This window comes from Lonchura striata, chromosome 18, assembly GCF_050655825.1.
Source record: "Lonchura striata isolate lonStrDom1 chromosome 18, ASM5065582v1, whole genome shotgun sequence".
NCBI classification, from domain to species: domain Eukaryota; kingdom Metazoa; phylum Chordata; class Aves; order Passeriformes; family Estrildidae; genus Lonchura; species Lonchura striata.
The window spans coordinates 11,941,190-11,969,029 of NC_140720.1; the positions used below are offsets into that span (position 1 = coordinate 11,941,190).

Consider the following 27,840-nt stretch of genomic DNA (forward strand, 5'->3'; position numbering starts at 1 on the left):
CTGCTGAGCTCTGGCCAGCAGCTCAGCCATGACTTCTGCCTCTTGCCTCAAGTGGAGCTTACATTATATACTCAAAATTACCTGTACTTTATTTACAATAACGTGCCAATATCTGTCATTTCTGTTGGACAGTGTGTCTGTGCCTTAAACCAACAGAAAAGTGTCACCAGCACAGCAAGACATGGAGGGCAAGGAGAAGGAGAAGATCAGGACACGCCCAAATCCATCTTGTCCCCTCAAACCCCATTCTCAAAACCCCAAAATTCCACTTTTTCACCCTGTGTTAACTCAGCTACCACACTGCTCAAACCCTTGTGGTTTGTAATTCCTCACACAGAGTTTGAAGCTTTTTCCACGGGCTAAAATGGAATCCACAGGTGTTTGTGACTTGGTGCCAAGGTCTCTGAGCCCCTGGCAGGGTCTCGAGGGATGTCCTGGACTCTGACACCCTCCCAGACAAGATCTGGGGAACTGGAATCAAGGCAGCTTTCCTGGAGCAGTTCTGTGTCAGGAACCAGAGATGCATTGGCGTTTTTTGGTCTTCAGCTTCTGTTTATTGTTATCTTATCAAAACTTCAGCACGCTGTCTGCACCAGACCTTGCATGCAGGAAAACAGCACAAAAATGGCCAACAACCTCGCGTTACAATGCCTTTTAAGCCTAATCAAAAACTAAACTACCTAATTAAGAAGTGAAGAAAAAGGGATGTCCTTTACCATCCATTTGAACCCATCTACAGCATACTAAAAATCCTAAACCCCAAATTTCTCACCCAAGTGACATCCTACACTACTCTCTATAACCTATTTCACACTTCGGAGAAGAGAGCAGGGAATTCTTAGTAAAAAACAAGATTTTGACGCTGTCACGCACACTTCGTTTATAGAATCGCTATTTTCAAAGCCCCTCTTTAACGTGACTTCAGCAGATGCTTAAAGTTAACTATCTGCTAAATTGCTGATAGGATTAGGGTTTAAATGGAGCTCTCCCTCCCTCCCTAACAGGGAGTCGCTTCCTTTGTGCCTCAATCAAGCACTTGTGGCCATGGCTCATTTTAAGGGCTTGATTAGTGCCCGTGACTTCTTCATCTGCTTAAAGATAAGACTCGGATCAGTGTTAGATGGCATCAGCATCCTAATTGTCCCGAAAGCACTGGCCCAGAGCCACGTTTAGCAGTTGACAGGCATGCAGAGGAGCCTCCATCAATGAAAACAAATCTCCAGCAAGCAGCACAAGGGTGCAATGAATTTCAAACCCTCCCATCCTCATCCTGGCCCCTCGCAGCCACTCGCTGCTGTGTCACATAAAGAGAAAGTCTTTCCTCCTGTGCCCAGACACCTCCAGGCTGCCCATGCCTTGGTGATGGATGAGGAGCAAGTGAATTTCTATGGCTTTAGAGTGATTTAAAACCAGTTAAGGACCTCAGGCTATTCATCTGCATCGTGGTGTTGCTCATAACAGCACAGAGTTCTCAGCCCTGTTGGGCTCTGGGCAAGCTGGGAGCCAGCACCCTCCTCTCCAGGCTCTGCAGAATCCTGCAAGCACCTGGAGGAGGACAGGGACTGATCCAAAGCCTTTTGGGAAAAAAAAAAAATATTTTTCCTGTGATGATGCTTGGAGGCAAGGGGTTTAGCTCCCTGCTGACTCCTGCTGCTCTTCACTCTGAAGAGGAGGATGGGACAGCCAGGCTCTGGTGCTTCCTGAGGAAAGCAGGGCTGGATTTCTGCTCTCCACGTGGATTTGAGGTCCAGAACCCCTGGACTCTCTGGAGAACCCTTCTCACAGGGATTCCATCCTCAGCTTTTTCTCTTTATACTTGGTGGGAGAGGGGAAAACCAGCGCAGGACTTGGTGTTCCCTCCCCTTCTCCTTTCTGCCAGCACCATGGGGTCAGAAGGGACCGTGTGTTACTTCCAGAGGTATTTGCATAATTATCTCAGCACCCGGAATGTGCAAGAGCTGGCTGTGTTCCACCAAAGATTGCCTTTCACTAATCCTGCTTTAGACACCCAGACTATTTATACCTTCTCAGATCGGCTCCATCTCCAGCAATGCCCTTTAAAGGACACGTTTTGTTCTCTCCTGACCATATGTTCCCCCCATTTTTCCCCGTTCTGGACCCGTTTCCAAAGGTTGCTGCTGCCCCAGCTGCTGTGCTGCTCTGCTGGCTGATGTTAGCCCTGCATTCTGCTGGGTTTTGGGCCACATTTATCCAGTTGGTGTTTCCAAGGCAGTGAGAAGTTCCCAGGCACCCCAGGGTTGTGCCCTGGGCTCTGCAGAACTTTCTCTCCCTGACAGGAAATTCTGGTTCTTTCTCTTGGTTGGATTTCTTCTATTCCTCCCTCCGCTTTTCTCTCCTGATTTATTCTGGAACGTGTGGGAAAGGGCAGCATGTTCACATGTTGTGTGGGGAGCTTGTGAGTGATATGTTCACATGTGTGTGGAGCTTGTGAGTGATATGTTCACATGTTGGGGAGCTCGTGAATGATATGTTCACATGTTGTGTGTGGGGAGCTCGTGAGTGATATGTTCACATGTTGGGAAGCTCGTGAGTGACATGTTCACATGTTGTGTGTGGGGAGCTCGTGAGTGATATGTTCACATGTTGGGAAGCTCGTGAGTGACATGTTCACATGTTGTGTGTGGGGAGCTCGTGAGTGGGCCTGCTCTGCACGTTCCAGCGTGGAGAGCAGGGCTGTGTGGGAGGAGGAGAATCCTGTGAATGAGTGTGTGATTTGTGTGCAGGAGACAGATTTTTGTGAGCCAACCCAAGCCCCGTTGTACGAGAACATCCTGCTCACGCTCCTGTTTTCACTCAGATATTTCAGGCAGAAGGATTATTTTCCACATCACAGCTCGGTGAGCCTTGCTGATTTTTTTTCATTTTTTTTCTTTCTTTTTCTCAGCCATAACTCCAGAACTTCAGTGCCCGTTGCAGCCGCGTGTTTTCCACATGCAGCTGCACATTGTGGAGTGTGTCAGGACAGGGGCAGGGTGGATTTTGGGAAAGGTTTTACCCCAGAGGGTGCTGGCACTGCCCAGGCTCCCAAGGGAATGGGCACAGCCAAAGTTCCAGGAGAGTTTGGACAGCCAGGGATGCTCAGGGTGGGATTGTTGGGGTCTGGGCATGGCCAAGGGCTGGATTTGATGATCCTGGGGGTCTGGGCATGGCCATGAGCTGGATTTGATGATCCTGGGGGTCCCTCCAGCTCAGGACATTCTGTGATTCTATGATTCACCTCCTGCTCGATTTCTTAGATTTCATTTAATCCTTCATCTCACATAGCCTTAAAATAAGGAATAAACACAGCCCAAGCTGGAGAAACGAGGGGTCAAAAGGCAGCAAAAGGCTGAGCTGAAGCCTTGCAGTGCAATATTCACTCACACAGTGAACACACTCACACGCTCAGCCTGCAGGTGCTCGCTGGGTGTCCTGCAGGTGAAATCCCTGCTCCTGCAGGTGAAATCCTTGCTCCTGCAGGTGAAATCCCTGCTCCTGCAGGTTGTGTCCTCTCCACCTGGATGGGCCGGAGAGTGACAAACCTGGGGTTGAGCATTTCCAATCCCCTTCCTCCCGTTGTGATCCCACCTGTCTCCATCATCTCCCCCCAGGGACACCAGGAGCGGTTCCAGCTGCCTTTCCTCCCCCTCAACCCGGCCGTGATTAATTAGCAGCCAATTTGTGCTTGCGAAATCCTATTAAAAAATCCCCCGTGTGATAGGAAAAAACCTGCCCCAGGTTTTCCAGGGCTGCTCCTGCGCAGGAACACAGGCTGGCAGGTGTGAGCACACCGCTCCTGGCTCAGGTAGGAGCTGTGCCTGCCCGGGATGCTCTTTGGGCTGCTCTTTGGGATGCTCTTTGGGCTGCTCTTTGGGATGCTCTTTGGGATGCTCTTTGGGATGCTCTTTGGGATGCTCTTTGTGAGGCCGGGACGGGCGAGGAGGAAAAGCCGATGTGGAAAATACCAGTTCTGTGATCGGTGCAGGATTTGGATGGCGTGGGATACTGAAGAACAGGGCCATTCACCGCTTAATGAGGATTAAAATAACTCCTGAATAGCTGCCTTATTCCCCGAGCATCCTGTTCAATGAATGAATCACAGGATTACTGTTGAAAAATAGGTTGGAATGGTAGAACAAAAACCTGACAGAATGGATATAAATGGAGGGTTTGGGGGACAACCTTTCATTTGGCATTTCCAGCCCCTCGAATGACTGGTGTGCTGACTCTGCCAGCACCTTAACTCTGGGTTTGTCTCGTTTGCCCCTTGCCACAGAACATTTTCGGGGGTCAGCGTGCTTGGTGCAGCCAGGCAGGTGCAGAAACACCCTGCAAGCAGGATTTTCACAGCACAGGGGGCTAGAGGAATTAGCTATTGGCTCGTGTGCACAACAGGCAGCTGGTTTCATCATCAATTAGGTTAAATATTCCTGTGCTCATCCCCTCTGAGCCCTGCCTGGGCAGACCCGGCTCAGGAGGGGTTTGGGGCTTGTTCCCCCATTCCTGGGCTGCCCAAAATCCCTGGAAAAGGGTTGGAACAAGCTGCTCCCCTTGCCAGCCCTGCCTGCCCATGGAGCAGCTGAAGGACATTTGCTCAGGGCTTCCCCTCTGGAATACAAATAGTGACCAGAAAATGCCGGAGGGTGATGAAGGAGGAGCTCTGTGCTGGAAGTGTTTCCCTTCTCCTCAGCAGTTTTTGGGCTGCTTTTCTCCTGCCTTGGGACCCTGCAGTCCCCTCGGTTCCTCAAGCCTCGAGTGCTGGGGAGGATCAGCCCTGGACAGGGATTTTCTCTTCCTCAGTGCTGGTATCAGGGAGGTTTCTTGTCACCAGCTGCTGCTTCCACCCTGCTCTGAAATCTCAGCACTTTTGGTGACAAGAGCAGAGGGGCAGAAGGCAAAGAATTGTTTTTCATGGAATCATTTAGGTGGGAAAATCTTCCAAGTGTCCAGTCACTCACTCGTGCCCCGAATGCCACATTTACCCATCTTTTAAATCCCTTCAGCAACGAGGATTGCGCCCCTGCCCCGGGTCCCTCCACAGCCTGGTGGCTCCTCTTTAGCTCATTTCTTTCCTCCTGTTTCCACAGGTTTCAGAGCAGCTCCAAATACTTTAATCAATTCTCTAAAACGAATGCAAAGTACAGCATGACTGTCAGAATGATCGTATAACTGTATTACAGTTACAGGTGGATCTGTAATACAGCTGGCATATATTGACAATATCCTTGCTTTGCAGATTTCAGAAAGTATTTTATTAGGAAAGACAGGCTGGAAAATGCAGTTTTTTCTTTTCATATTCTGACACTCTATTTATTTTTTTCCATTACAGAACACAATAAATCAAGTTTTTATTAGTAATATTCCCATATGAAATCCCTGAATCTGAGAGAAAAAAAAATAGGCTCTGGGGACGTCTAAAACCAAGTACCAAAGGAAAGGTTAAATCGGTGAAAAAAGGAGGATTTCCTAGGATGGGAACTCTTCGGGGGCTGTTTAGAGTTTCTTTAGGAGTACCCAGGGTTTTGCACCTCGGTGCCGATAATTCAGGCGGTGATTGTGGTTTAACCCCGGCCGGGAGGATCAGCCCCTGGGATGCAGGGGAGAACTGGAAGGCTAAAAGTGAAAACACTTGTGGCTAGAGGCAGTTTAATCAAAGAAATAAAACAATAAATTGTAAATGAAAAGGAAGGTGCCTCCTGTGCACGTGTTTGCAAAGGAGTGGGAGCACGGCTCCCTTTTTTCCAGTGAAACATCTCACTCTTTCTGCTGCTTGTTTTATCTGATCGCTCCTCCGCTGCGCTCAGAAATTTCCTATTGTGGCCTGGCAATTCAGAGCCCTGTGGCTCCTTTCTTCCCCTAATGGAGTTTCCTGGTAAATAGCTTTGAACTCAGATCCTTATCTCAACAATAGATAAGCTCCCGCCTAACTGGCACTTCACAATTAACAGCATTATCTTGTCAAACCTGAAGAGGTGTAGGAGGGCTCAGCCATCATTTTAAAGTATTTTATTGCTTAGAAAGTGTTTACAAAAGGCTGCAGAAGTGGTAAATGAAGCCCAGCGCTGCATTCAGATGCTTGATTAGCTCAGCCATATCAAAATGCCAATAATTCAGGTTCTGACGGGGCTGGAGGATTGCTGAAGCAATAGCCTCAAAACACCTGAGGTTTTGGAGAGGAAATAAAAAGGAAAGGAATGGAATAGGAATAGGAATAGGAATAGGAATAGGAATAGGAATAGGAATAGGAATAGGAATAGGAATAGGAATAGGAATAGGAATAGGAATAGGAATAGGAAATGAAAGGAAAGGAAAGGAAAGGAAAGGAAAGGAAAGGAAAGGAAAGGAAAGGAAAGGAAAGGAAAGGAAAGGAAAGGAAAGGAAAGGAAAGGAAAGGAAAGGAAAGGAAAGGAAAGGAAAGGAAAGGAAAGGAAAGGAAAGGAAAGGAAAGGAAAGGAAAGGAAAGGAAAGGAAAGGAATTTGAGGTGAAATGAGAAGTTAATCAGAAGATGATGGTTCCCATTCAGGTGCACCTGTCCTCAGTGAAAAGCCAGTTTCCCCCAGGAGTGAGGTAGTGGGAATAAGTGCCCCTGTGTTTTATGGCCAGGGAGGAATAACTCATATTGCAGCAGTTTCTAGCAAAGCAATGTGGGATTAATTAGAGAAGCAGGTTGTTAATGAACCTGTCTGGGGTGGAGGCCACGAGGGCTGAGTGACCATGCAGGGACCAAATATCAGAGGAAGGATGGCCTGGTGTGGTTCTGGATTTGGTCTCTTTGTTCCTGGTGGAAAAGGAATTTACTTATTAAATTTGCAGGTGATATGAACCTTGGATGACTGTAAGTCTATTAGAGAACAGGATTAGAATTTAAAATGTTCTTGACAAATTGGATAAATAGCCTGAAAATAAATTGATTAAATGGAGAAAAATGAGATGCCCCGGGCTGAAGCAGGAATGCTAAAAAGCCTTTTCTGTGTTAGAGAACAATTGGAGAGTTCCTTGGAAAAGCAACAAGGAACCATGAAGGATCACAGACTTTACAGGAACCAGGAAAAGAAAAATATCACCTGTTTGTGTGAAGAAGAGAAGCTGAGTGGGGACAATGCAGACGTTCTGCTCTGTCCTGGTTAGGGCTGTCTCACAAACACATCCCAGAGCTGAGGAGGGTCTGGAGCAGTGGGAGCAGGGGGGGCTGCAGGGACCCAGGAAAAAGCAGGTTTTACAGGGAAGCAGCAAAGGAATGGTGCCAGCACCAAGGATAAAGGAGCACACAGCAACTCTGGTCATACAGGGCTGGGCAGAAATAAAGGAGGTTGGCAAAACAGGAAAGGAGGAATTGGTCTGAAAAGGAAGGAGGATCAGTGACACAGAACTTCTGGGGGAAAGGAGATATCCATGAAAGGTTTGGGAATAGCAGAGCAGCCCCTGCAGTAAGCCCCTGCAGCAGCAGGGCAGGACAGGAAGGATCCCAAGAGATCTGCTCTCATCCTGCACTGCTGCAGCTCCATCAGGGGGGAAGGTCTGGAGCAGGAGCTCGGCTCCTTATCAGGAATTCCTTATCTGGAGATTGCATGGCAGTGAGCAGGAGACAGAGCTGCTCTCTGCCCCAGGGCAGCTCCCAGCCCCGGTTCTGCTCTGGATGGTTCCCCTGCGTGGATTCCCATTCCTGGGCAGGGATCAGAGCTCAGGTGTGACTCCTCACCTCTGGCTCCTCACCTCTGGCTCCTGACTCCTCTCTGTGCTCACACAGGACCTGGTGGCTGTGCTGGTGCTCACAGAAGGACAGCCTGGGCTTGCTGCTTGAGGCTCACATCCTGAGCACCTCCAAAGCCCTGGTGGAGCTGGAGCAGTGGGAAGGGGCCTCCAGGAGCAGCCACCCTGTGGGTGCAGCGGGGGTGCTCCTGTCTGGGTGTGTTTCTCACCTTTGCAGAGAGCCCTCATTTGCAGGCTCAGCAGAAGGGGAGCAGATTCCCATTATCATGTTCTCCTTGCAACTGGAATTTTAAGTGAACTGCATAACAGAATCTTCTGCTTTCTTAAGCATTTCCTTCTCCTTTCTTTAATCATGCTGAGATTTCCTGTGATACTGTGAGCTGTAATTATCATCTGCAGATCAGTGGCGATGCTAAGCTGGTTCTTAAAGGGATTTTTTTTTTTTTCTGTGAATTTCAGATGACCAAGAACAAAATTATAATCACCTGATACTAAACGGTGACAACCAGACACCTACACATGGTAAGAGAAAGCAAAGAGCAAAATTACACACGTTGTAACTTTCCTCTGCCAGCCAGTAACCTTTACTGGCACCAAAGTGTGTTTAATGTGAATGGAAATATTCCTCTGGCAGTGCTGCATGGCTGATGGCTCCCACTGACATTAAACACAGGACCATATTTCCAGCAGTGTGCACAGGGAAATATGGCCCAGTCTTTCCTAACTGTGCTGATCAGCCTTGTGTCTAATTCCAAGATACTCCTTTGTTTCCCACTTGGTTTCCTCCACCTCGTCCCAGCCTGGAGATGTTTCCTTGCTTCCTCCATGGCCAGAAGCTGCCTCTCTCTGCTCAGCCTTGTCCCCCAGCCCTTCTGTCCCCTGCTCTGGGTTTCCCTGAGCAGCAGTGGAGCCTGGGCTGGGTCCCCCTCCCTTGGAGCCAGCCAAACCCTGGCTCCATCCAGCCCCAGGCCACTCTAAAGCCCTGTTCCTCAGTCTCTGTGCAACCAGACCAACCTCTGACTGATCCCTCAGGTCCCCTCTGCTCCCCCCTCTTCTGCTGCTGCCTCATCTGGGTCCTGTCCGTGTCCCTCCCTGCCCCCTTTGCCTTGGGAATGTGATCCATTCCTCCTGCTGGGAGTCTCATCTCTATCACTTCTGGCAGCTCTGCATCTCTGTAGTTGTTACTCTTTATGTCCTGGCGTTTGTTCTGAATTCTGAAACCTCATCCTGACTATTCTGGAGCCGATTTCTTGCAAGTGGTGTTCACGTGCAGAAATCTCCCTGCTGCTAAGGAGGGTGGGAGAACACTTGTCCTTGGAAAGATCACCCAAAACCTTGGGGGTTTCTGCTTCCCAGAGGAGGCAGGCATCTCTTCAGCCTGCAAATTGCTTCCATGGTAAGCCTGTGTTATTAGGACTTCATTTTCTGTCTTCCAAACACTCCAGGAGGAAGAGTGTCAGCTTTAAACTCATCAGTGCCACAGCAGTATTTATTGAGCCTGAACTGACAGCCTCCAATGTTCCTGACTATTTATTCTGTTTATTTTTTTACTTTCCAGAGGAAAAAAAAAGAAGAAAATGGAGAAATAGGATTGAAATTGTGTTGTCTTCTCTTTGGTCTTGGTAGTCATTCTTAAAATCCAGCCCCTGCTGGGTTCTGAGCTGCCCTTGACCTGTGTCTGCCCAGGAGCTTTAATGAAGCTCCAGCACCAGGGTCCCACTGCATCCACAAACTCCAGGGAATGTGACAAAACAATTCAACTTCCCTCTGCTCCTAACAGATGCTTTGCCTTTATTTTTGTTTTTTTTTTTTTACTTAAGAGACAAAAAACCGAAGGCAGATTCACTCACGGTCTTGGATTCCTTGTGCTTCCTGTGTTTTAATAATTTGGTTGTTCCGAGGGACTGGGATGAGCTGACTACAAATGAGGGTGTGATTCAGAGGTACATCTTTCCCCTGAGTTATCCAGATGGCCGTGGCTGCTTTTGTTCCTTACATTCATGTGCGCTGTTGCTTGGTGAGTCTGAAAATACATTTGGACTTTTCAAGTAAGACATCAGAAGAGCTTGCAAGGTGGCACAGGGGGCTGGAATGAGTGCTGGGAAATGGGATATCGTGGGGAAGACAATTCCCAGCGGGATCACAAGTGACCACAGGCAGCTGAGTCACAGTGGTCGGGTTTGAAAGCAGAAACAGTGAGAGACTCCAAGTCAGAAATACAATTTATTAGGAAAAGGGAAAAAGAAAACAAAATACGTGCAGTAATACAAAAGAAAAACCACTGACAGAGTCAGGATACAAGCTGACACTCTTTTGGTCATGGTGTTGGTAGCAGTCCAAACTGGAATGGCTGCAGTCCTCCTGGAAATCCAGCAGGAAAGGCTGAGTCTGGAGTCCCAAAAACCCAGATTATATCCAGGTAGGAATGCTTGGCTCCTCCCTCTGGGTGGAGCATCTCCCTGTGGGATGTTACAGCTCTTATCATTCCCAGTGCCATTCAATAGCCCGTTATCAGCAGATGTCTCCCCTGAGGGAGGATTGGTTTGTGGAGGAGATTATGAAAACTGCCCAATTAATAGAAGACAAATGCCATAGCGATGGGAAATGGAAAACATCTCACCTTGCAGTCCGGGACACACAGGAAGTGTCCAAGGCCAGGCTGGACAGGGCTTGGAGCCCCTGGGAGGAGCCCTGCCCCTGGCAGGGGTGGCACTGGATCAGCTTTAGGGTCCAGCCCAGCCCAGCCCAGCCTGGGACTCCTCAGCTCCGTGACTCTCCCAGCCCAGGGGCTGCAACCCCAGGATTTCAATTCTGCTGGGGTTCAGGGCTCTGCATTAACCACAACATCCCACATCTGCCAGAAATCCCTTGGGGTTTTTTTCTGCTGGACTATTCCTGCCCCAAATTCCCCCCCCTCAGGACACCAAATGTCCCATTCCAGAGGCATCTACAGCCCTTTAGAAACCTCAGCTGAAATTCTGCTTCCACCGACAGAATTTAGACCCCAATTCTACTGAAATCTGAATCTTCACGTGGATTTCCTTAACTCTAGACTTTATTTCTACCTCAGCTGCAGATTTGAGCTGCAAATGAAGAACTCTACAGCAGTTTTAGGAAATGTAGTGATTTGTATGTAAAATGTGAGTGGGAGGGAGCAAGTATTAGACTCTAAGCACAACCAAGTTTTACATATGAAATGCAGCTAAATCTTTTGATACATTAATTTATCTTGCTTAGATATTCAGCCTTCACACAAAATAAGCACATAAAATAATTTTCCTCCATAAAAACATTAAAATATGAAGGAAAAAAACCAAGCTGGGGGCACAAAAGAGAACTGAGCATCAGCTATAACAGAAATACACATTCACTGCCTGGGCTCAGTTTCTGTACAGATTATTGCTTTATTCTTTTACTGCTGCTGATGTTTCATCTCATTATATTTAGTGCATATATAATTATCCTAACCTAAAGAGCACCTAATAAACATTTTTTTTTACATCTTTATAAATACCAAGCGCATTTCCAAATAATATGGTTAGGAGGAAGTACATATCACAACTTTTATGTCAGTTAATTGCATTTGACAATCATCTCAAAAAATACGTGGTAAAGCACCATGAGCAGCCAATTACTTCAGGGTTTTAATCTGGCCAAGAGTTTTTCCATGGATGATGCCTGGGATTGCTCTGATGGAGGCAAATTTCATTTTATAGCTGTATTTGTGTGGGCTTTTATCAGTTTATCAGTCTCCTCTAGATGTACTCATGTATGAGTGTGGCTTCCCTTCCCTTCCCTTCCCTTCCCTTCCCTTCCCTTCCCTTCCCTTCCCTTCCCTTCCCTTCCCTTCCCTTCCCTTCCCTTCCCTTCCCTTCCCTTCCCTTCCCTTCCCTTCCCTTCCCTTCCCTTCCCTTCCCTTCCCTTCCCTTCCCTTCCCTTCCCTTCCCTTCCCTTCCCTTCCCTTCCCTTCCCTTCCCTTCCCTTCCCTTCCCTTCCCTTCCCTTCCCTTCCCTTCCCTTCCCTTCCCCTATTTTTTTCCTCTTCTCTCCTTTCTTTTCCTTCTTTCTCTTTTCTTCATTTCAAAAATCCAGGGCATCTTCCTTCCCACACACTAATAGGGCTTTGGGGGATATATTGCTGAAAAAATCCTTGCATCAATTTTCTAACATCAGACCAGAAGCTTCAATTTGGGGCAATCCCAGCAGATATGAAAATGATTCCCTATTCTGTCACATCTCCTCCAGCAATTTGTTGAGAGTTTTGTGTCTATTGTGTTTAAGACACTGTTTACAAAATCATAACAATTAAGGACTGTTTAAATTAGCTTTATCCCCAGCAGAAATATATGGGGGAAAAGGAGAAGATAATGAGATGTGCAGCATACAACACACAGAACAGCCAGACCCTGGATGTCCTGACCTTGTGCAGGGCTGGAATGGCAGTAGGAGGGGTGAGAATTCATTTGGGGGATTTTGGAAGGAATTTGAGATGGGAATTCTGAGTTGTTTTTGACAAAGAGGTTTATTCTTCTCATCTTCTACCTAGGCAGGAAGGGTGAGTTCTGCTCACATCTTCACCACATGGCTCATAGGGTCACAAGACCCTCAGTTACAAGACCTTTTAAGGATTTATTGACCAATATAATATTGCCAACCAGGATATTTATGATTTTAACCCAGTCCTTAAATATTTCATCTTATGGACTCGTGCTACAGAACTCTGTGTGCTCAGGGGAGAACTTTGTGTGCTCAGGGGAGAATTCTGTGTGCTCAGGGGAGAATTCTGTGTGCTATGGGGAGAACTTTGTGTGCTCAGGGGAGAATTCTGAGTGCTCAGGGGAGAACTCTGTGTGCTCAGGGGCCTTCCCACACCTGGCTGACAGCACTCGGGGGTGTCACTGTCACATCCACTGTCCCCCTGCAGTGTGTGCTGCATCCCTCCCCTCTGCACCTTCCTCCCCAGGCTGCTGCTCAGTTCCCAGCCAGGAGCCCTGCCTGACCCAGCCCAGAGCCATGCTGACAGACACAGGGTTTTCAATGCTGGCTCAATTTGAAATCCTCCATCTCCAGCTCACATAAACGAGGGCAGCTACTCGCTGGAGAGCTCTGATTTACACCACAGAGGATCTGACCTGGAAATGCAGAAACCTCCTGGAGATTAGTCATGAGAAATGCAAAGCACTGCTAATAACAGCGTTTGTAACACGAGGAAGCAGAAGTGTGAACACACAAAAAACACTCAAGATTTACATTCTAAATTTCGGCTCTGAGAACATCAGTTCGTTCGCCTGCCCTGACAGCGTGTCACTTCAGGGTGGCCTGGGAGCTCTGAGCCCTGCACAGAAGGCTCCAGAACGTCAGCAGATGCTCCTGGGGAACGTCAGAGTGCGAGGCTCTGCTCTGAGCCTTCCAAGGGCTGAGCAGGAGGCAGTGCTGGGGGAGCAGGGAGAGCTCTGACAGAGGGCTGGAGCTCTGCTGAGCTGGAGCTGAGCAGCAGAAGGCTGGGTTGTAGCAGCTTCTCCTAGGTGACATTGTTTGCTTTCTCTGGGTGAATGTTTTAAAAGGCATCTGTTGAAATGTCTTGCAGAATTCGCACAACATATGTGCAGACTCAAATGCAAATCTGCAGCACATCCCTTTTGCCACTTGAGCTTTGTTTAAAACTTTGCCATCGATTCATTTTTTTTTTTTTTCTGGGTATCATCTGCTCCCGTCCTTGAACATGAAAGGTTTTGTGCCTCATGTAAACACGCTTTGAAAGCGTCTCCCGACAAGAGGGGCAGAGCAAGATGTGACAGGAAGACTTCAGGTCTAATCTGCACAGCTCAGGAAATCCTGAAGCTTGCAGAGAGGTTGCAAAGCACTGGCAGAGAAATGAGGCTCAGCCTCAGCCCAGAGGGTTTTGTTTCCCTGTTGGATGGCAAAGCAAAGTGCAGGAGTGAGCAGAGCAGTGAATTTGTGTGAATCCTCCTGCACTGCCAGCCCCAGGCACAGCAGGGCTCAGGACCCACACCCACCTCTGCCACTCCCAGCCCATGCTCCTCTTTGGACCAGGGATGCCTTGGGGTGGCTACCCAGAGCAGAGGCTGGACAAGATCAGGAGAATAAAGTGGGTATTTAATAAAGGCCTCCAACAGATACACCTTGGGCAGTCAAAGTCTCACAGAGGCTACTGGACAGTGGTCATCAGTTTTTTTACAAAGATAAAAGTTTGCAGGTATGTTTGCATATCAGGGGTTAATTCTCCTAATTACAGCTTTGGGTAATGAAGTCACATTCCCCCAGTTTGCTCCCCACAATTCACTTTTGTTTGTACTTTCCAAGGCCTGTGGAGTGTCCTTGGATCTCAGGCCCAGAGGGATTTTCTGCCTGCCCAAAGTGTGAAGGCAGTTGGCCACACTTTATATGGAGCTCAGAGCTGTGCACTAATGCACTGCAGGACCTGAGAAACAGAAAAGCTGAAATCCTAAGGCATCATCAGGATGAGGTTGGAGCACGGGCAGTCCCTCCAGGGCAGCCCCTTCCCCACCCTGTGCCAGGGAGTGAGGGAGCAGGAGCCTCCCAGAGCCTGGCCCAGGGATGCCCTGGTTCCTCTGAGAATACAGCAGGGCCCAGACTGGCCTGGCAATTCTGGCTCGTGAAGCAGAAGAAATGCACCCAGCTGGCCTGGTGGGGCTGCAGGAGGAGAGGCCTGGGCTCCACAGAGTCCCCTGCTCCCTCCTGAGCTCCTTGTGCCAGCCTGGTGAGCTCTGGGCTGTGCCCCTGCCAGGGCTGGAGCATCCCTGCTCAGGGCCCTGTGCAACCAGGGCAGTTTGGAGGGTGAGGAAATGCTGCAGAGCTGAATCCCTGCCCAATTAATCAGGCACAGCAGCAGAATTTTAAAGCCTTGCATTGGCTGCACCAAGGTGGGGCTGTAGCAAAGAGAGTTTGGAGCCCAAGAGGAATGGTGGGTGAGGTTGCTGTGGCTGCTGGGCTCCTCTGTGCTGGCTGAGCTTCACCTCCTGCCCTCCCCTGTGCCAGGCCTGCCAGAAAATGGACCAGAAATGGGCACCAAATGGCACAGAGGTGCAGGGTGGTGCTGAGGAGAACGGGGACCAAGCCGGACTTTCCAGAGTTGGTTTTCCAGTGGCATCTCCAGCTGGGATGATGGGAATGCTGGGGAGCACAGTGGACAAGCTCAGCAGAGCTTTTATTTGCATCCTGATTGTTGATTCTGACCTGCAGCTTCCACAGGAGCCCACAAGCACCACAAACAAAGAGACCAGAGACAAATATATTGCAGGAGTGAACAGCTGCTGAGAAACTGGTGCTGAACTGACCTCAGAATATAAATTGCATGAGATATTTCTCCTTACTAGAGCACCTCAGTTCTCTGATCTCCCCCTCAAGCTACATTATGCAAAAGACATCTGAAATTAGCTTTGGTCATTTCAGTTTATCCCTTATTTTGCTGAGTGATGGGCAGTGGATTTCAAGGTGACTTCTGGTTTGCCAGAATCATTCTGCTCCATTCCTGACTGCCTGGATGGGAAAAGCAGCAAGAAGATGAAGTGATCCTGCAGCAGCCCATCAGATAAATGCGTGGCACTTAATTTCACACACCTCATGCAAGCAGTCAATTAATGCTCCTGCTCTGGCACCGAGCACAGCTCCGTGCCTGGGACTGGGCTGACTGCAGCATGCCCAAACCCCCATGAAAATGGAGATCAGCTACAGGTTCTGCCTGGGGAACCTGCAAAGAGATGTCACCCCGGGGTCCTCGCCACACAGTCAGGAGGAGGAGTGGGGACGTGGTTTCAGTGCTGATCCAGCCTCTGTTTGCTGGATAACATCGAATTAATGGTTCCCAGCCCCCTGGTGAATGCCACACACTCCCTGGTCCTGCAGGCAGACTTGAGGCATGGACTGAAGTCCCCAGCAAGGAAATGCAGCTCTCTGAGAGGTGACACTGCAGATCCCTGGGGTCTGAGCTCTTTCTGCCACGCCAGAACCCCGTGCCAGGAGAACAGAGAGCAGCAGGAGAAAGGAGATTTATGGGCCGAGGTGGTTCTTGCACTGGTAGGAGGAATTTTTCACCAGTGATGGGTTCTGTGGGGAAGCATTTCTTTCTTTCTTGCAGAATTACTGTGAGAGCAATTCTGGATTACTGGGGCAGGACTGCCTCAGCCTGCCTTCGACACTGTGCAGTGCTGGGGGTGGGTGCCAGGAGGTTTGAAGCATCCAGGGGAAGTCCCAGAGGGAGAAAAGTTGTGGAAGCAGCTCTGGATCCCCGTGCAGACACACGGATGAGCTGCTGGGTTCATTTTCAGGCTGCAGGGGCACTGAGGACACGGGGACATGAAAAATTCAGGGAGGAGAGAAACGTTCTGCTGTCCAGCAAACAGGGCTGCACAGGGCAGAAAGCAGCAGGGGAGGAGGCAGCCTCACTCTCACAGATGTTTTTTGGAGGAAACAGATTCACTGAGCACTCAGGTCTAGAAAAATGTCTGTGAAATGTCTGCACTCTGCTTGGGTGGATTTTGTTTTGAATTGTTTTTTTTCTGGGAAATGGGAGAAGTTGTATGGACACTGCCCGAAGCCAGCAGTTTTCCAAGTGAAATTCCCCTGCTGCTCTGCTCCTTTTGGGCAGAATCTGTGCTTTTATCTCAACCAGCCCTTGGTGCAGAGGAGGCAAGAGGGCTTGGGGCAGGTGAGTGCACACTGATCATGCATTGCTCTTCGTGGGGACACTTAGGGATGTGCAACAGGAATGTGTGAACCCAAGACTTGGACATTTTGCTGCTCCTGCAGAGAATTTACCCTTCTGATTCCATTTTCAGACCATACCTGAAGTGGCCACCTCCTTGGTCTTTTGGTTCAGCTTCTGGACCCCGTCACTGCTGTGGGGTCTGACAGAGCCCAGTGCTGTCTGTTCTGGCTCTGCTTCCAATAACTGAAGTTCCTGCTTTGTTAAATCCTTTTATATCTGTCCACATTAATAGCTGAACACCTGGGAGTTATAACTGCAGCTCAACAGGTCCCTGTGCCTTGGCTGAGCTGAGGAAAGACCATTTTCCAGCTTGCAGAGAAGGAAGAAGGTTTCAAACCTCTGCAGATGGTTTGGAATTCAATTTCAGCATCTGGGCTCAGTGCTGAACTTTACTGCCAGTGCCCTCAGCATTAGAGTTGTGACAGAGGGACTGGGACCCTGCCTGGGGTGACCAAAAAAATGAACATCAGTAGAGGAGCATCCCCCACCCCTCAGGATAGGGATTTCCTGCCTCAGGAATCTCCCCAACACCTGCCTTGCCCTCTGGGTGCCCCCAGAGGTGCCCCAGCCCCAGAGCCAAGGGCCAGCAGTGCCCCGGAGCCTCCAGGCTCAGAGAGGATCCTTGAGGAGCCTGGCACACAGAGAGGGCAGCCCAGTTGAAGAACCCCCCAGACTGGTTTAGTGTCCCTGAGGATGAGGAGGGCACACTGTGGGGGTGAAGGTGAGTGATGCTGCCTGAGCGCCTGGCACAGCCCTGCATGCCCGGGTGAGTGCCAGTCCTGCCCCGTCCCTCCGGGCCAGCTGCAGGGGATGTGAGGCAGCGTTTGCCCTCCCCAGGATGGCCTCAGCACCCATTCCTGCCGGATCTGCCGCTTTCAGTCGTGCCAGGAGCCTGTGCTGAGCCTGGCTCGGGTCCTGCCCTGCTCCCCCTGGAGCCTTGGGCACAGCCAGCCTCTCTCCATCCCTGGACACGCTCCAGACCTGCCTTTCTCTGCTCTTTCCTTGCAGACAAGCCACGCATGAACAACATCCTGACTTCAGCCACCGAGCCCTACGACCTGTCCTTCTCCCGCTCCTTCCAGAACCTCTCCCACCTCCCGCCGTCCTATGAGTCTGCTGTCAAGACCAACCCCAGCAAATATTCATCTCTGAAGAGACTCAGTAGGTGTCAGCTCCTTCCCTTCCCCCCGTGTCTGCTTTGTTATCAAATAAGGAATAACCCCTTCCCTCAGCTGGGCACTCCAGTAGAAATATGGCATTATCAGAAGGCTAAAGAAGTTTTATGAGAACTTTAAAACTTTCAGAAGATCTATAAAAGAAAACTTAACGCTTTTAAAAATTAGAGCAACATATCCCTGCTCCCTGCAGGGCAAATCCCAGCCCCTGAGGCATCCAGGGCAGGTGTGGCCAGACTCCTGTGCCCACTGCAGGACACCAGCCCCTGGCAAGTGCCAAAGCCCCTGCTCCAGAGGAGTTCCAGCCCTGGAGATGCCAAGGCCTCCGTGCTCCCGCTGGGGCTGGATACACTCAGCACCTCCAGAATCACTGAGTCACTTTCCTGCAGCTGCTCCAGAGCCAAAGGAAAAGAGGCTCCCAGCTCCCCAGCCTCCCCTTGCAAAGTGCCACCAAGATAATGCCCTTATTCTCTATGAAGGAGCTGAAGGGAGCACAAAAAAGTGTGATATCTAAAAGCTGGGGTTTGAAAATTACTTATTGGGCATTCTTTTTTTTATTTAAAATTATTTCTTCCCAATGGACTCCCTGTTAGAAAAAAAAAAAAAAAGTAATGAATAGATCATTAACAAATACATCTATTCGAGCTAGATAAAAACTGTTAGATTTTTTAAAAATCTATGTTTCAGGTGTTTGTCTGGCTTGCCAGACAGGGAAAATTTACTTATTTTCCTCCAGTTAGCAGAGACAGAAGGTGAAAGACGAGGGCTCTTTATTTCCCTGGCCCTTCCCTCAGGGCACAGACAATAGAACCCGACTTGGGGGGTTTTGGGGGGCTCTGAGGGGCTGGGGGTGCCCTGGCAGAGACGAGCAGTGAGGGAGGGAGTGAGGATGTGGCTGAGCAGAGCAGCCAGGTTCATTCCATCCTGCCTGGGGATTGCTCTTCCCAGCGAAGTGAGAAAGGTCAGGCAGGAAGGAAGCTCCTTTTGCAGGCACATGGAACCACTTGGTGCTGGCTGCAGAATCATCACGAGTCACTGGGCAGCTTGGAAATGTTAAAGCCAATTAAAGCAAGGAGAGACAAGCCCAGAGAGGAAACCTGCTGGAGCTGCAGGGGAAGAAAGCTGGGAAAATTACCTTTAAAAAAGGAGGGGGATTATTGTGGTGGCCTCACACGCACACACACCTGCATCTCTCCTCACCATAATATGTAAGAACAGGAAGAAAATCTGTATTTGGCTGTTCTGCTCCACGTTCCCTTCCCAGGGCACCGCAAACATATTTATGTAAACCTCATTTCTGTATTTCCAGTGCCAGGGGAGCTCTGCTCTGCCCTTCTGCAGTGGCATCTCAGGTTGTGGTGGAATGTGTAAGAGCATTTATTTGGGGATCACCCTCCAAAAAAAAAAAACCAACAAGAAAACAAAACAAATAAAAAAACCAACCAAACAAACAAAAAAAACACCCAAAAAATCTGTCTGAGGGTAAAACAGCTTAGCCCGAAGCCAAAGCAGTTGAAGCACTCAAACATTCCTGAAGCTTGGTGAGACCAGCCCTGAGTGGTGTTTTGTGGCAGCAAAAGGCTGTACAGACCTGAACCAGGGTCACAGGGGGGGAGAGGGAAGGAAAAGGGATTTTTTTTTACCCTCCTGATGGACAAAACATTTTAAAGTGGAGCAAATGCTGCATTTTTAGTCTAAGGAACGACTTCAAACTCCTTCCAAGCAGCTGATTGTGCCACCTCTCTAGGAGCCCTCAGAGCTGTAAACTCACATAAGCTGGTTTAGCTCCTGCTGGCAATTACCAGAGCCAGGTGTGAGCATCCAAGCACATCTCCATTTGGGATGTTCTGTGCTTTAATTACATCTATTTAGAGTCACATGGGCAGATCCTGTGGAACTCCTCTCATCCAGAGCAGAGGCCAAGTGCCAGAGCGCTAATTGCTTCATTCCCACTCTGCAGCCAGCTCCAGCATCGCTGCTGAGCCTCTGCACACCCAGCCTGGCATTTCCAACCAGGCCCAAAACACAGAATAAAAGTGCCTACAGCTCCTGGGGCCATCTGGAATTTCCCCAGGCCTCAGGCTTCCTAGAAGGTGATTTTCAAGACACCAGAGCTGGAGGCCAGGAAAGCTGCTGCCTGGCATTTGCAGTGAGACATCCTTCCGAGAAGTGCTGGATGGTAAAAAATAAAGATTCATTCCTGCACTGTGAGCTCGGGAGAGCAAATCCCACGAGCAGGAAGCCAGCAGAGGGGAGCTGTGGGTGCCCTCACGCCTCGGGGCTGTGTGGGCTCTGAGGAAGGCGCTGGCAGCGATGCTGGTGGCACAGATGTTCTCAGCTCCTACTCTGGGTGTGAGGGAACCAACCCCACCTCCCCACGGATCTGGGCTGTGCAGCAGTGAAGGGAGGGTGTGGGACAGGGGGTGAGGACGTGGCCCAGCCCTGCAGGGTTTGGCTGAACTGGGTATTGCTTTTTTAAAAAATCTTGAGCACCTGTGGAGTCTGTTCTCTGAATTCCCAGTAGGTTGAGTCAGGTCGTTGCAGCTGCTGTAGGATTCCGGTGATCTATCACGACACAGCTGCAGTAGCCAGCATCCTCTCTGAGCCCTCAGCATTTCTCTCAAAGCCAAAAAAACGAGGGTGAGCGTGTGGGGTGTGTGTGCTGCATTTCAGAGCAGCACAGAGATCATTTAAGATGCAGGAGCAGCAAACTGAGCGAGAAATGTTCCATGGGATAAATTCTATTCTGTTAACCAAGGCTGATTATAAAAATGGGAAACCAAACCTTAGGCAGGTGAGTCAGTGTCTCAGAGACCGCCAAGCCTGTTCTGTGATCACATTTACAAATATTTAAATGCGGTAATTAAAATGTGATGAGGTCACTCGTGGGCTCCAGGGAATAGCCATGAGGTGAGAGGTGCATGTTCTCCAACGGGGACCTCACGCCCTGTTCTTCCCCAGGGTGACATTTGAAGAATGTGACAATTTGAGAAGGTGACATTTGGGAATTTCTCCATAACTCACCTCTCATGTAAATCACGTGGGAATTTCTCCATAACTCACCTCTCATGTAAATCATGTGGTACCACATGGAGGAGTGTGGGGTGCACTGCCCAGGGAATTACACTGTCCCCACACCTTTCCTCTGTCTGTCACAAGCCCTGGGTGACAGCACCCAGGCAGGGCTGTCCGTGCCTGTGGCCCACGGTCCCCCAGGTGTCACCAGGAGGCAGCTCCAGGCTCCGGGATGGCACTTGGACATTTCTAACCTCTGCCCTTCCCTCCGCACAGCTGACAAAGAGGCTGACGAGTACTACATGAGGAGGAGACACCTGCCCGACCTGGCAGCGCGGGGCACGCTGCCCATCAACGTCATCAAAATGTCCCAGCAGGGCAACCAGCGGGACAGGCCCCGCCGTCCCATCAGGGCCATGTCCCAGGACAGAGTGCTGTCCCCCGAGAGGATCATGCCCGAGGAGTTCAGCCTGTCCTACGAGCGGATTCTCTCGGACGAGCAGCTGCTGTCGGCAGAGCGCCTGCACTCCCAGGACCCGCTGCTGTCCCCGGAGCGCTCGGGCTACCCCGAGCAGTCCATGTCCAGGGCACTGTCACACACGGATGTCTTCGTGTCAACACCGGTCTTGGATCGCTACAGGATGTCAAAAATGCACTCCCATCCCAGTGCCTCAAATAACTTGTACAATACCTTGAGTATGAACCCGACCTCGGCCAAGCGCCAAGCGTTCGCCTCGCGCCGGCACAACACGGTGGAGCAGCTGCATTACATCCCCGGGCACCACCACCACTACCGCACCGCCAGCAAAACAGAGGTGACTGTTTGACACGACCCAGTGCATTGTAGATACTCCTCAAGGACTGGGGTGGCCCAGCACCCCGTTCTGCAGTGGCCTTATAGGCCAAGGTAACCTCTACTAACTCAGTGTCTGCAAAGACTTCTCTGACAGTCCCACCCACGCTGTTTTTAAAGCCACCCCTTCATCAGTGACACAGGAAGAACTGAAGCAGCAGTCAGACACTAGCGAGGGATAACAGAGGAAATTCCCTGGTGTGCATCAGTTTCTGTCAAAGAAAGCCATAGTAACCGATGGCTCCTTCCAAGGGCTCACCTGCATTATCCCATATTTCCACGAATTCAGGACTTTTCAGTTGCTCCAAGGAGAAGCAGCCTGAGACAGGGAGGAGGAAATGCAGCTCCCCCATCCTGGCAGGAAGGGGCCTCGTTCTTGGCCCTCATGTTTGGCCTTTCTGTAGCAGTAGGGCAGTTCTGGCTGCTGGGGTCACCCCCAGGCTGCTCGACACCCGTCAGCACCCACCCATCTCTTCTTTGTCACCCTTGGAGCAAATTCAAGGGCAGACTTTCCTATGGGGCTGGCAGATCTAGGGACAAGAATAGCCTGGCTGAGAAATAAAGTTTTAGTTTATACTAAATATACTCATAAGATAAAAACATACTAGTGCCTACAAATCGCCTGCTCTCTCAGTGTAGGAAGTAGTGGGGTTGATGTGTTCAATAAGCACAAATACGCTGAAATGCTTGCTTGACCCTTTTCTCCACTCATTCTAGTATCTTGGTGTCTCCAACATGTAAATAGGAAGGGGGAAGAGGGTTTCTCTTCCTCCAGCTTCTCGCCACTGCTGAACCTAAAGCTCCAGGACCCGTTCAGCTCCAGTGGCTGACCTGTGCTGGGGGAGGCCCCGAGCCCACCGAGACCCCGCGAGGCGAGGCCGCCACGCCGGCCACCGAGCCCGCATCTCTCCCCACAAGTTTCTTTTCCTGACAGCATTTTCCATGGCCCAGTTCCCCTGTTTCTGAACATTTTCTCCTCCCATTTACAGCCTAGAGCTCCGTATGTAGCAAATCTTTCTCCAGCCCTTAGCAGAGGCACAAGGCTGAGGGTGTCTGTTTACCGAAAAGCAGGTCAGTAACTTTCCGTGGTTTCCTCTCCCTGCAATGGCCTCCCAAGAAAACCTTCCAAATTCCAATTCCACTGAGTCCCAATCCTAACCATGAAGACAGTTACATTTCATGCATATAAATTATATATCCAGCATAATTATAATTAATGGGCATGTTGTATATCTGATATAACGCTAATTAGATACTGTATATTTGTAAAATCTTTAAAACATAGACTCGTGGGTCCAGAATTTGCGAGGGTTTTACCTTTGGCTTTCCAGACAGATTGGGCTTTTCTTTGGTTTTTTCTTAGATTTGGGTTTGTTTTTTATTTTCTTTTTTATTCTTTTTTAACCCTTTGTGTCCCTACCAAATTCTGTAGAACCAACTCCCACCGGAACATGCTTCTGCGGCCAGGGAAGGGTCTCAGAGGGTTTGAAGGCCAGCCAGAGCTGGTGCTGGAGCTGTGGGTGCTGGACACTGTCCCCGGTGTTCCCTTGAGGCCCCAGCACAGGCACACACCCCGTGGGTCAGGGCAGGCACGCTCCCTCCTCGGGGTGAGGTGACGACTGACTTCAGGCTGTGAGCACACCCCTTGCGCTCCTTTTGGTGTCCCACATCCCCACGCCGACTCTTTTCCAACATGATTCACCACTGGGCGTCCCTGAACTGTGCTCTGCCCTCCTCCCTCCCCTCAAATACCTCCCACCTCCTGGCCTTAATGACATCCCCAGCCCAACTGTGTCAAGTCCTGTAGCAAACGATGATGGGAGGGCGTGAGTCTCCTGTGGAGGCTTTGGTGCAGCACCAGGTTTGTCTGGTGCAGGGCAGGCAGGAGCAGCATGTCCTTACCCCAGTGGGACTTACAGCTGGGCCTCCGTGGGGTGTGCAGGTGGCCTTTCTCTTTCCCAGGCTGTCCTGGAGCTGGTCCTATTTCCAGAGCTTTATCCTGCCCCGTCTGATGGAGCCTGTGTTGAGAAGGACTCCATCAGTGAGAGGTTACTGGGGCTTTGTTTGACGGAAACTGAGCTGGGAGGGAATAAATAAATAAATATCAGTCTCCAGGGTCAGATCCTGCAGCCTTGGGCAAAATCACTCTGGGCAACAGCCAGAACTGTCTGTGGATCAGGGTGGCAGTCCATGGCACGGGAGGCATGAGAGACAACAGGCTCACACCTCGTCTCCTGCCCCTCCCTTGATGGACACTACTCTCCCCTGACTACCTCCAAGCTCCTCGGCTCAGTCCCTGGATTTTTCCTCCCAGAAGACAATCCCTGTGAAAACATTGCCCTGCTGACCTTCCCACAGGCCAGAGGTGGGACTCGTGTGAAGAGAAGAGAAACTGATGGGGAGGCAGCCCTTGCTGAGGTTCTGGGGCTCTTCCTCTCTCTCCTGGCCCAGGAAAGCCAAGGAGATCTGAACACTGTGGGAGAGCAGAGGCCACTGTAGAGTCTCCAGGAGCTGTGGTGGCAGAGGTGGAGAAGAGGTGACGGTGGGAGGCTGTGGGTAGGTGAACACTCCTCTCTCTCCATGTCCATAGCTGTGTGTCTCAAACTCTAGTCCTCATCTAAATGTCCCATTTGTGAGCTAAGAAGTTGCTGGACCAGATGCAAATTTGGCAATTTTTCATTCAAGTAGCCTGTGCTGGGCCATTTGACCTCTGAGTCTTCTCCTGTTGTGGCTAACAAATATCACAGGCTGCTGACGTGTCTTACCTGGGCAAGAATCCTCCAGAGAAATCTCAGCCTTATTTCCTTGTCTTTTTTCCCACCCACTCAACTGTTTCAAGCAGATGTGTCCCACAAGGAGCCTTTTTAGGCCAAATCTCTTCAGGGACTCTGCCACCACCACAGCAAATTTTCAGCAAATTTCCTTGGGAAGGAGCCGTGCCCTGGATAGCACCATGTGCTCCCACAGCTCTCTCTGTGCTGGGATGGGTTGGTGGATGGGGCAGTGGCATTTCAGCACACACAGGTGTCCTTAGGTCATTTTTATCCCTTATTCCTGAGAATTCTGAGAATTTGTCACTGAAAGAACACTTGGTCTGGGACCGAGTGCCATGACCCACAGCCTGGTGCCCAGCACTTCAGTTCCTCGTGTGACGACAAAGGGAATTTCCAGTTCTGTGGAGGGATCAGACCACGAGGTCTGGGGAGTGCTTTGAGACCCTTTCCCAACAGAAACTGCAGCCAAGTGCTTTTGTTGATTTGTTTGTCGCTGTCCTGACGCACGGTGTGCGATGTGCCACCCTGCCCAGAAGGAGAGAGCTGGGGTGGGACTGCCCAGGCTCCCACTGCTCTCCTCCTGCTCAGGTCCTGGCAGGCTGCAGCTCCAAGGGATTCCCTGCACTGGCACCTTCCTGCTTCCTTCTCCTGGTGTCTGAACCACCACAGCATCCTGCACTCAGGAGGAAAGCAGGGAAGCGGCCACGTTCCTCTGTACAGTCAAATATAACCTGCCTTGATCCATCTCATGTACTCTGAAGAATTGAGCTGCATTTTCTCCACCCACAGGTGCAAACAAACACCTGGGGAGTGTCCAGCTCCCACAGTGCATGTGCAGGGACTGGGGGAAGGGGATGTAGAAAAGTTTATAGTCTTTCCTACGAGCTGATAATTATTTGCATTCCCTGAGCAGCAACACGTCCTGGATGGCTGCACTGGGTTTTATACAATTCTCTGTGTATGTGTATATAGATATAAATATATATATACACATACATACTGTAAAATGCAATCAACACGTTCTGACTGCCCCTGTACCAACCGAAGCTTCCAAACTGTGTTGAATCATTCTTTGAAATGTGGAAAACTATTTTTAATGAACCACACACAGCACCACACAGAACAGGAACTTTGTCATAAAAAGCCTTCTAATGCCAGTGAATCGTGTTTTAAGGAAAAAAAAAAAAGAAATATTTTTCAATGTTTTAATGTTCCTTTTATAAATCTGTTACTGGGGATGGGGGTGGGTGGGAAGAAACAGAGACAGTTGTCCGGGAGTGAGCCCTCCTTCCCTGGCCTGGATTTAATTTCTGTCTGCTGAGCCTGGCTGGCTGCAAAGCTGCTCCCAGGAACCTGAGCTTCCCGCATGCACATTCCTGTTCTATCAGAAGCTTTCCCACCAGGAATCTGCAGGAGCTTGGCATCAGGTTTTTGTAGCTCCTGGTAGCTGGGAAGACATCCTCATCTTCTTCCACCACCACAAACAAAATCGCCATGCAGAACACTTTAATTGTGTTTGAGATAAATGTTCTATTTGTGATCCATTTGCCATCTTCAGCTCATGGAGAAATAGCTTGTCTTGGTTTAGTTTCAGATTTACTGCTTAACCTGGAAGGAGTGGCTCTGCTGAAATACCTTTAGCACAGACAGATTTTGTGCTCAGGCACGTTTCAGCTGAGTGAAAGAAGGGAAATGTGTGAGAAAGGGGCTTAAATATTTTCCTAGCGAGTGCTGTTAGCAATAAGCTTGTGCTGGGGCTGCTCCTTGGGGAACAGCCACTTCTGTGCTGGGTGTCCACAGGCAGATGGGAGAAGGGATCACTCCCAGCTCTCCATGGTGAGAGGTGCCCTCCCCGAGCCCAAACTGGGAAAAGGGCTGGGATCAAACTGGGAAAAGGGCTGGGATTCCCAGCCCGAGGGCGAGGGGAGAGCTGGATGGGGGTGTTAATCTGACAGAGATCTCTGCTCCCAGCACCCGGCTCTCCACCATGGCCACACCATGGCCGGGACATCTCCATGCCAGGAGGTCTCCATCCTGAGAGGTCTCCATGCCAGGAGGTCCCTCCATCCCAGGAGATCTCCATCCTTGGAGCTCTCCATCCCGGAAGATCTCCATCCTTGGAGCTCTCCATCCCGGAAGATCTCCATCTCTCCACCCTGGGAGGTCTCTCTCCATCCCAGGAGATCTCTCTCCATTCCAAGAGATCTCCATCCCTGGAGGTCTCTCCCATTGCAGGATTTCTCTCCCATCCCGGGATTTCTCTCCCATCGCAGGATTTCTCTCCCATCCCGGGATTTCTCTCCCATCGCAGGATTTCTCTCCCATCCCGGGATTTCTCTCCCATCCCGGGATTTCTCTCCCATCCCGGGATTTCTCCATCCCACCCCGCTGCTCCCCCTGACCCTCTGCTCCGCCCGCAAACCCCTGAGACATTTTTGTAGCAAGAATTTCTTGGCTCTGAGGAAGACACTTCTTACTGTAATATTTTTAGTTCGGGGGACAATATTTCCTAAGAGGGGTTAAGTGGATATTTTTGTGCTTTAGCCCAGTTTATGGATTCCATGTTTATTATACAGTAGTACTGAAGAGGAAGTACATTTGTATCTGTAACTTTGCACAGACTCTTGGTTAACCATTAAACAAGCTTCAAGATAAGCAGTATTTGACTGTTTTTCTCTGTATTATTCTTGTTGTTATACTTACCTGTAAAAGCACATTCTGTATGTACTGTAAACAAAAATATTATCAGTTTAGTAAAATTTAGAGTCTTAAGGATTTTTCCACTTTTGTCAGTAACAACTATTTATGGATTAAAAAATAAAGGCAATTTCAACACATAAATAGTTTCTTTTTGATATCTATTGGGGGGAAATAAAAGCCATTTTCTTGGCAGCCTTCCCAATCTTTGTAACCAGCGTTTGAAAGGTAGATACCTGTGATTCTGTGTGTAGTTAAATAGCATCTATTAAAATGAATGCTGCAAGGTCTGGAAGACTCATTATTTTTATGTATTTATTTACTGCATTTCATCATCTTGCCAGGAAAAAGCAGGGGGAGCAGAGAGACCTTACCACTTGCTGCACAGTTTTGTCTCACAAGCCTAGAAGGTTTTATTTTAAAGTTGCCCTTCCTTGAGTTTGCCTCCATAAACCATGATATTGTCTCCGTCTAGAAATCCTTGAATTGTGAAGTTGGAGCCTGTGGGATGTCCCACGGTGGGGAGGCTGCCTCGGGGGCTTTGCTTTTGCCCTTGGCACTGGAGCACACCAGGATTTTCCCCATCACCCTTGCAGGATGTGAAAGCTCCAAGGAGGTCAGGGTGGGTCTGGCTGAGCAGCCCCCACGGCCACCCCAGAGGGGTCAAAATGCATTTTCACTTCTGCCAGCTCTGAGCCTGGGCTTCCTTACCACTCTGGCCAGCTGGGAAGGAGATATGGCACGGATTTTTTCCTTGTCTTTTGTGAAGGAAATGCAAAATTTCACATTTCTCAACGCTGGTGCCCCAGGGATCCTTCCCACTGCTGCCTGGTGTGGGGCAGAGGTTGTCACCTCTCCACCACTCAC

The 27,840-nt window shown here is 49.7% G+C and overlaps 1 protein-coding gene across 2 annotated transcripts in view; it reads left to right on the forward strand.

Moving 5' to 3' along the window:
• SHISA6 (shisa family member 6) overlaps positions 1–27,263 on the forward strand; it is a 133,399-nt gene extending 106,136 nt beyond the window's left edge. The window contains exons 5-7 of one of the 2 annotated variants that reach the window (XM_021542398.4): positions 8,171–8,233; positions 17,468–17,620; positions 20,926–27,263. In XM_021542398.4, the coding sequence (XP_021398073.3) occupies positions 8,171–8,233; positions 17,468–17,620; positions 20,926–21,476 (767 nt within the window). In that variant the 3' untranslated portion in view covers positions 21,477–27,263. The remainder of the gene's footprint in view (positions 1–8,170; positions 8,234–17,467; positions 17,621–20,925) is intronic. The other variant, XM_085556916.1, reaches the window with a different exon arrangement.
• Positions 27,264–27,840: the final 577 nt, after the last annotated feature.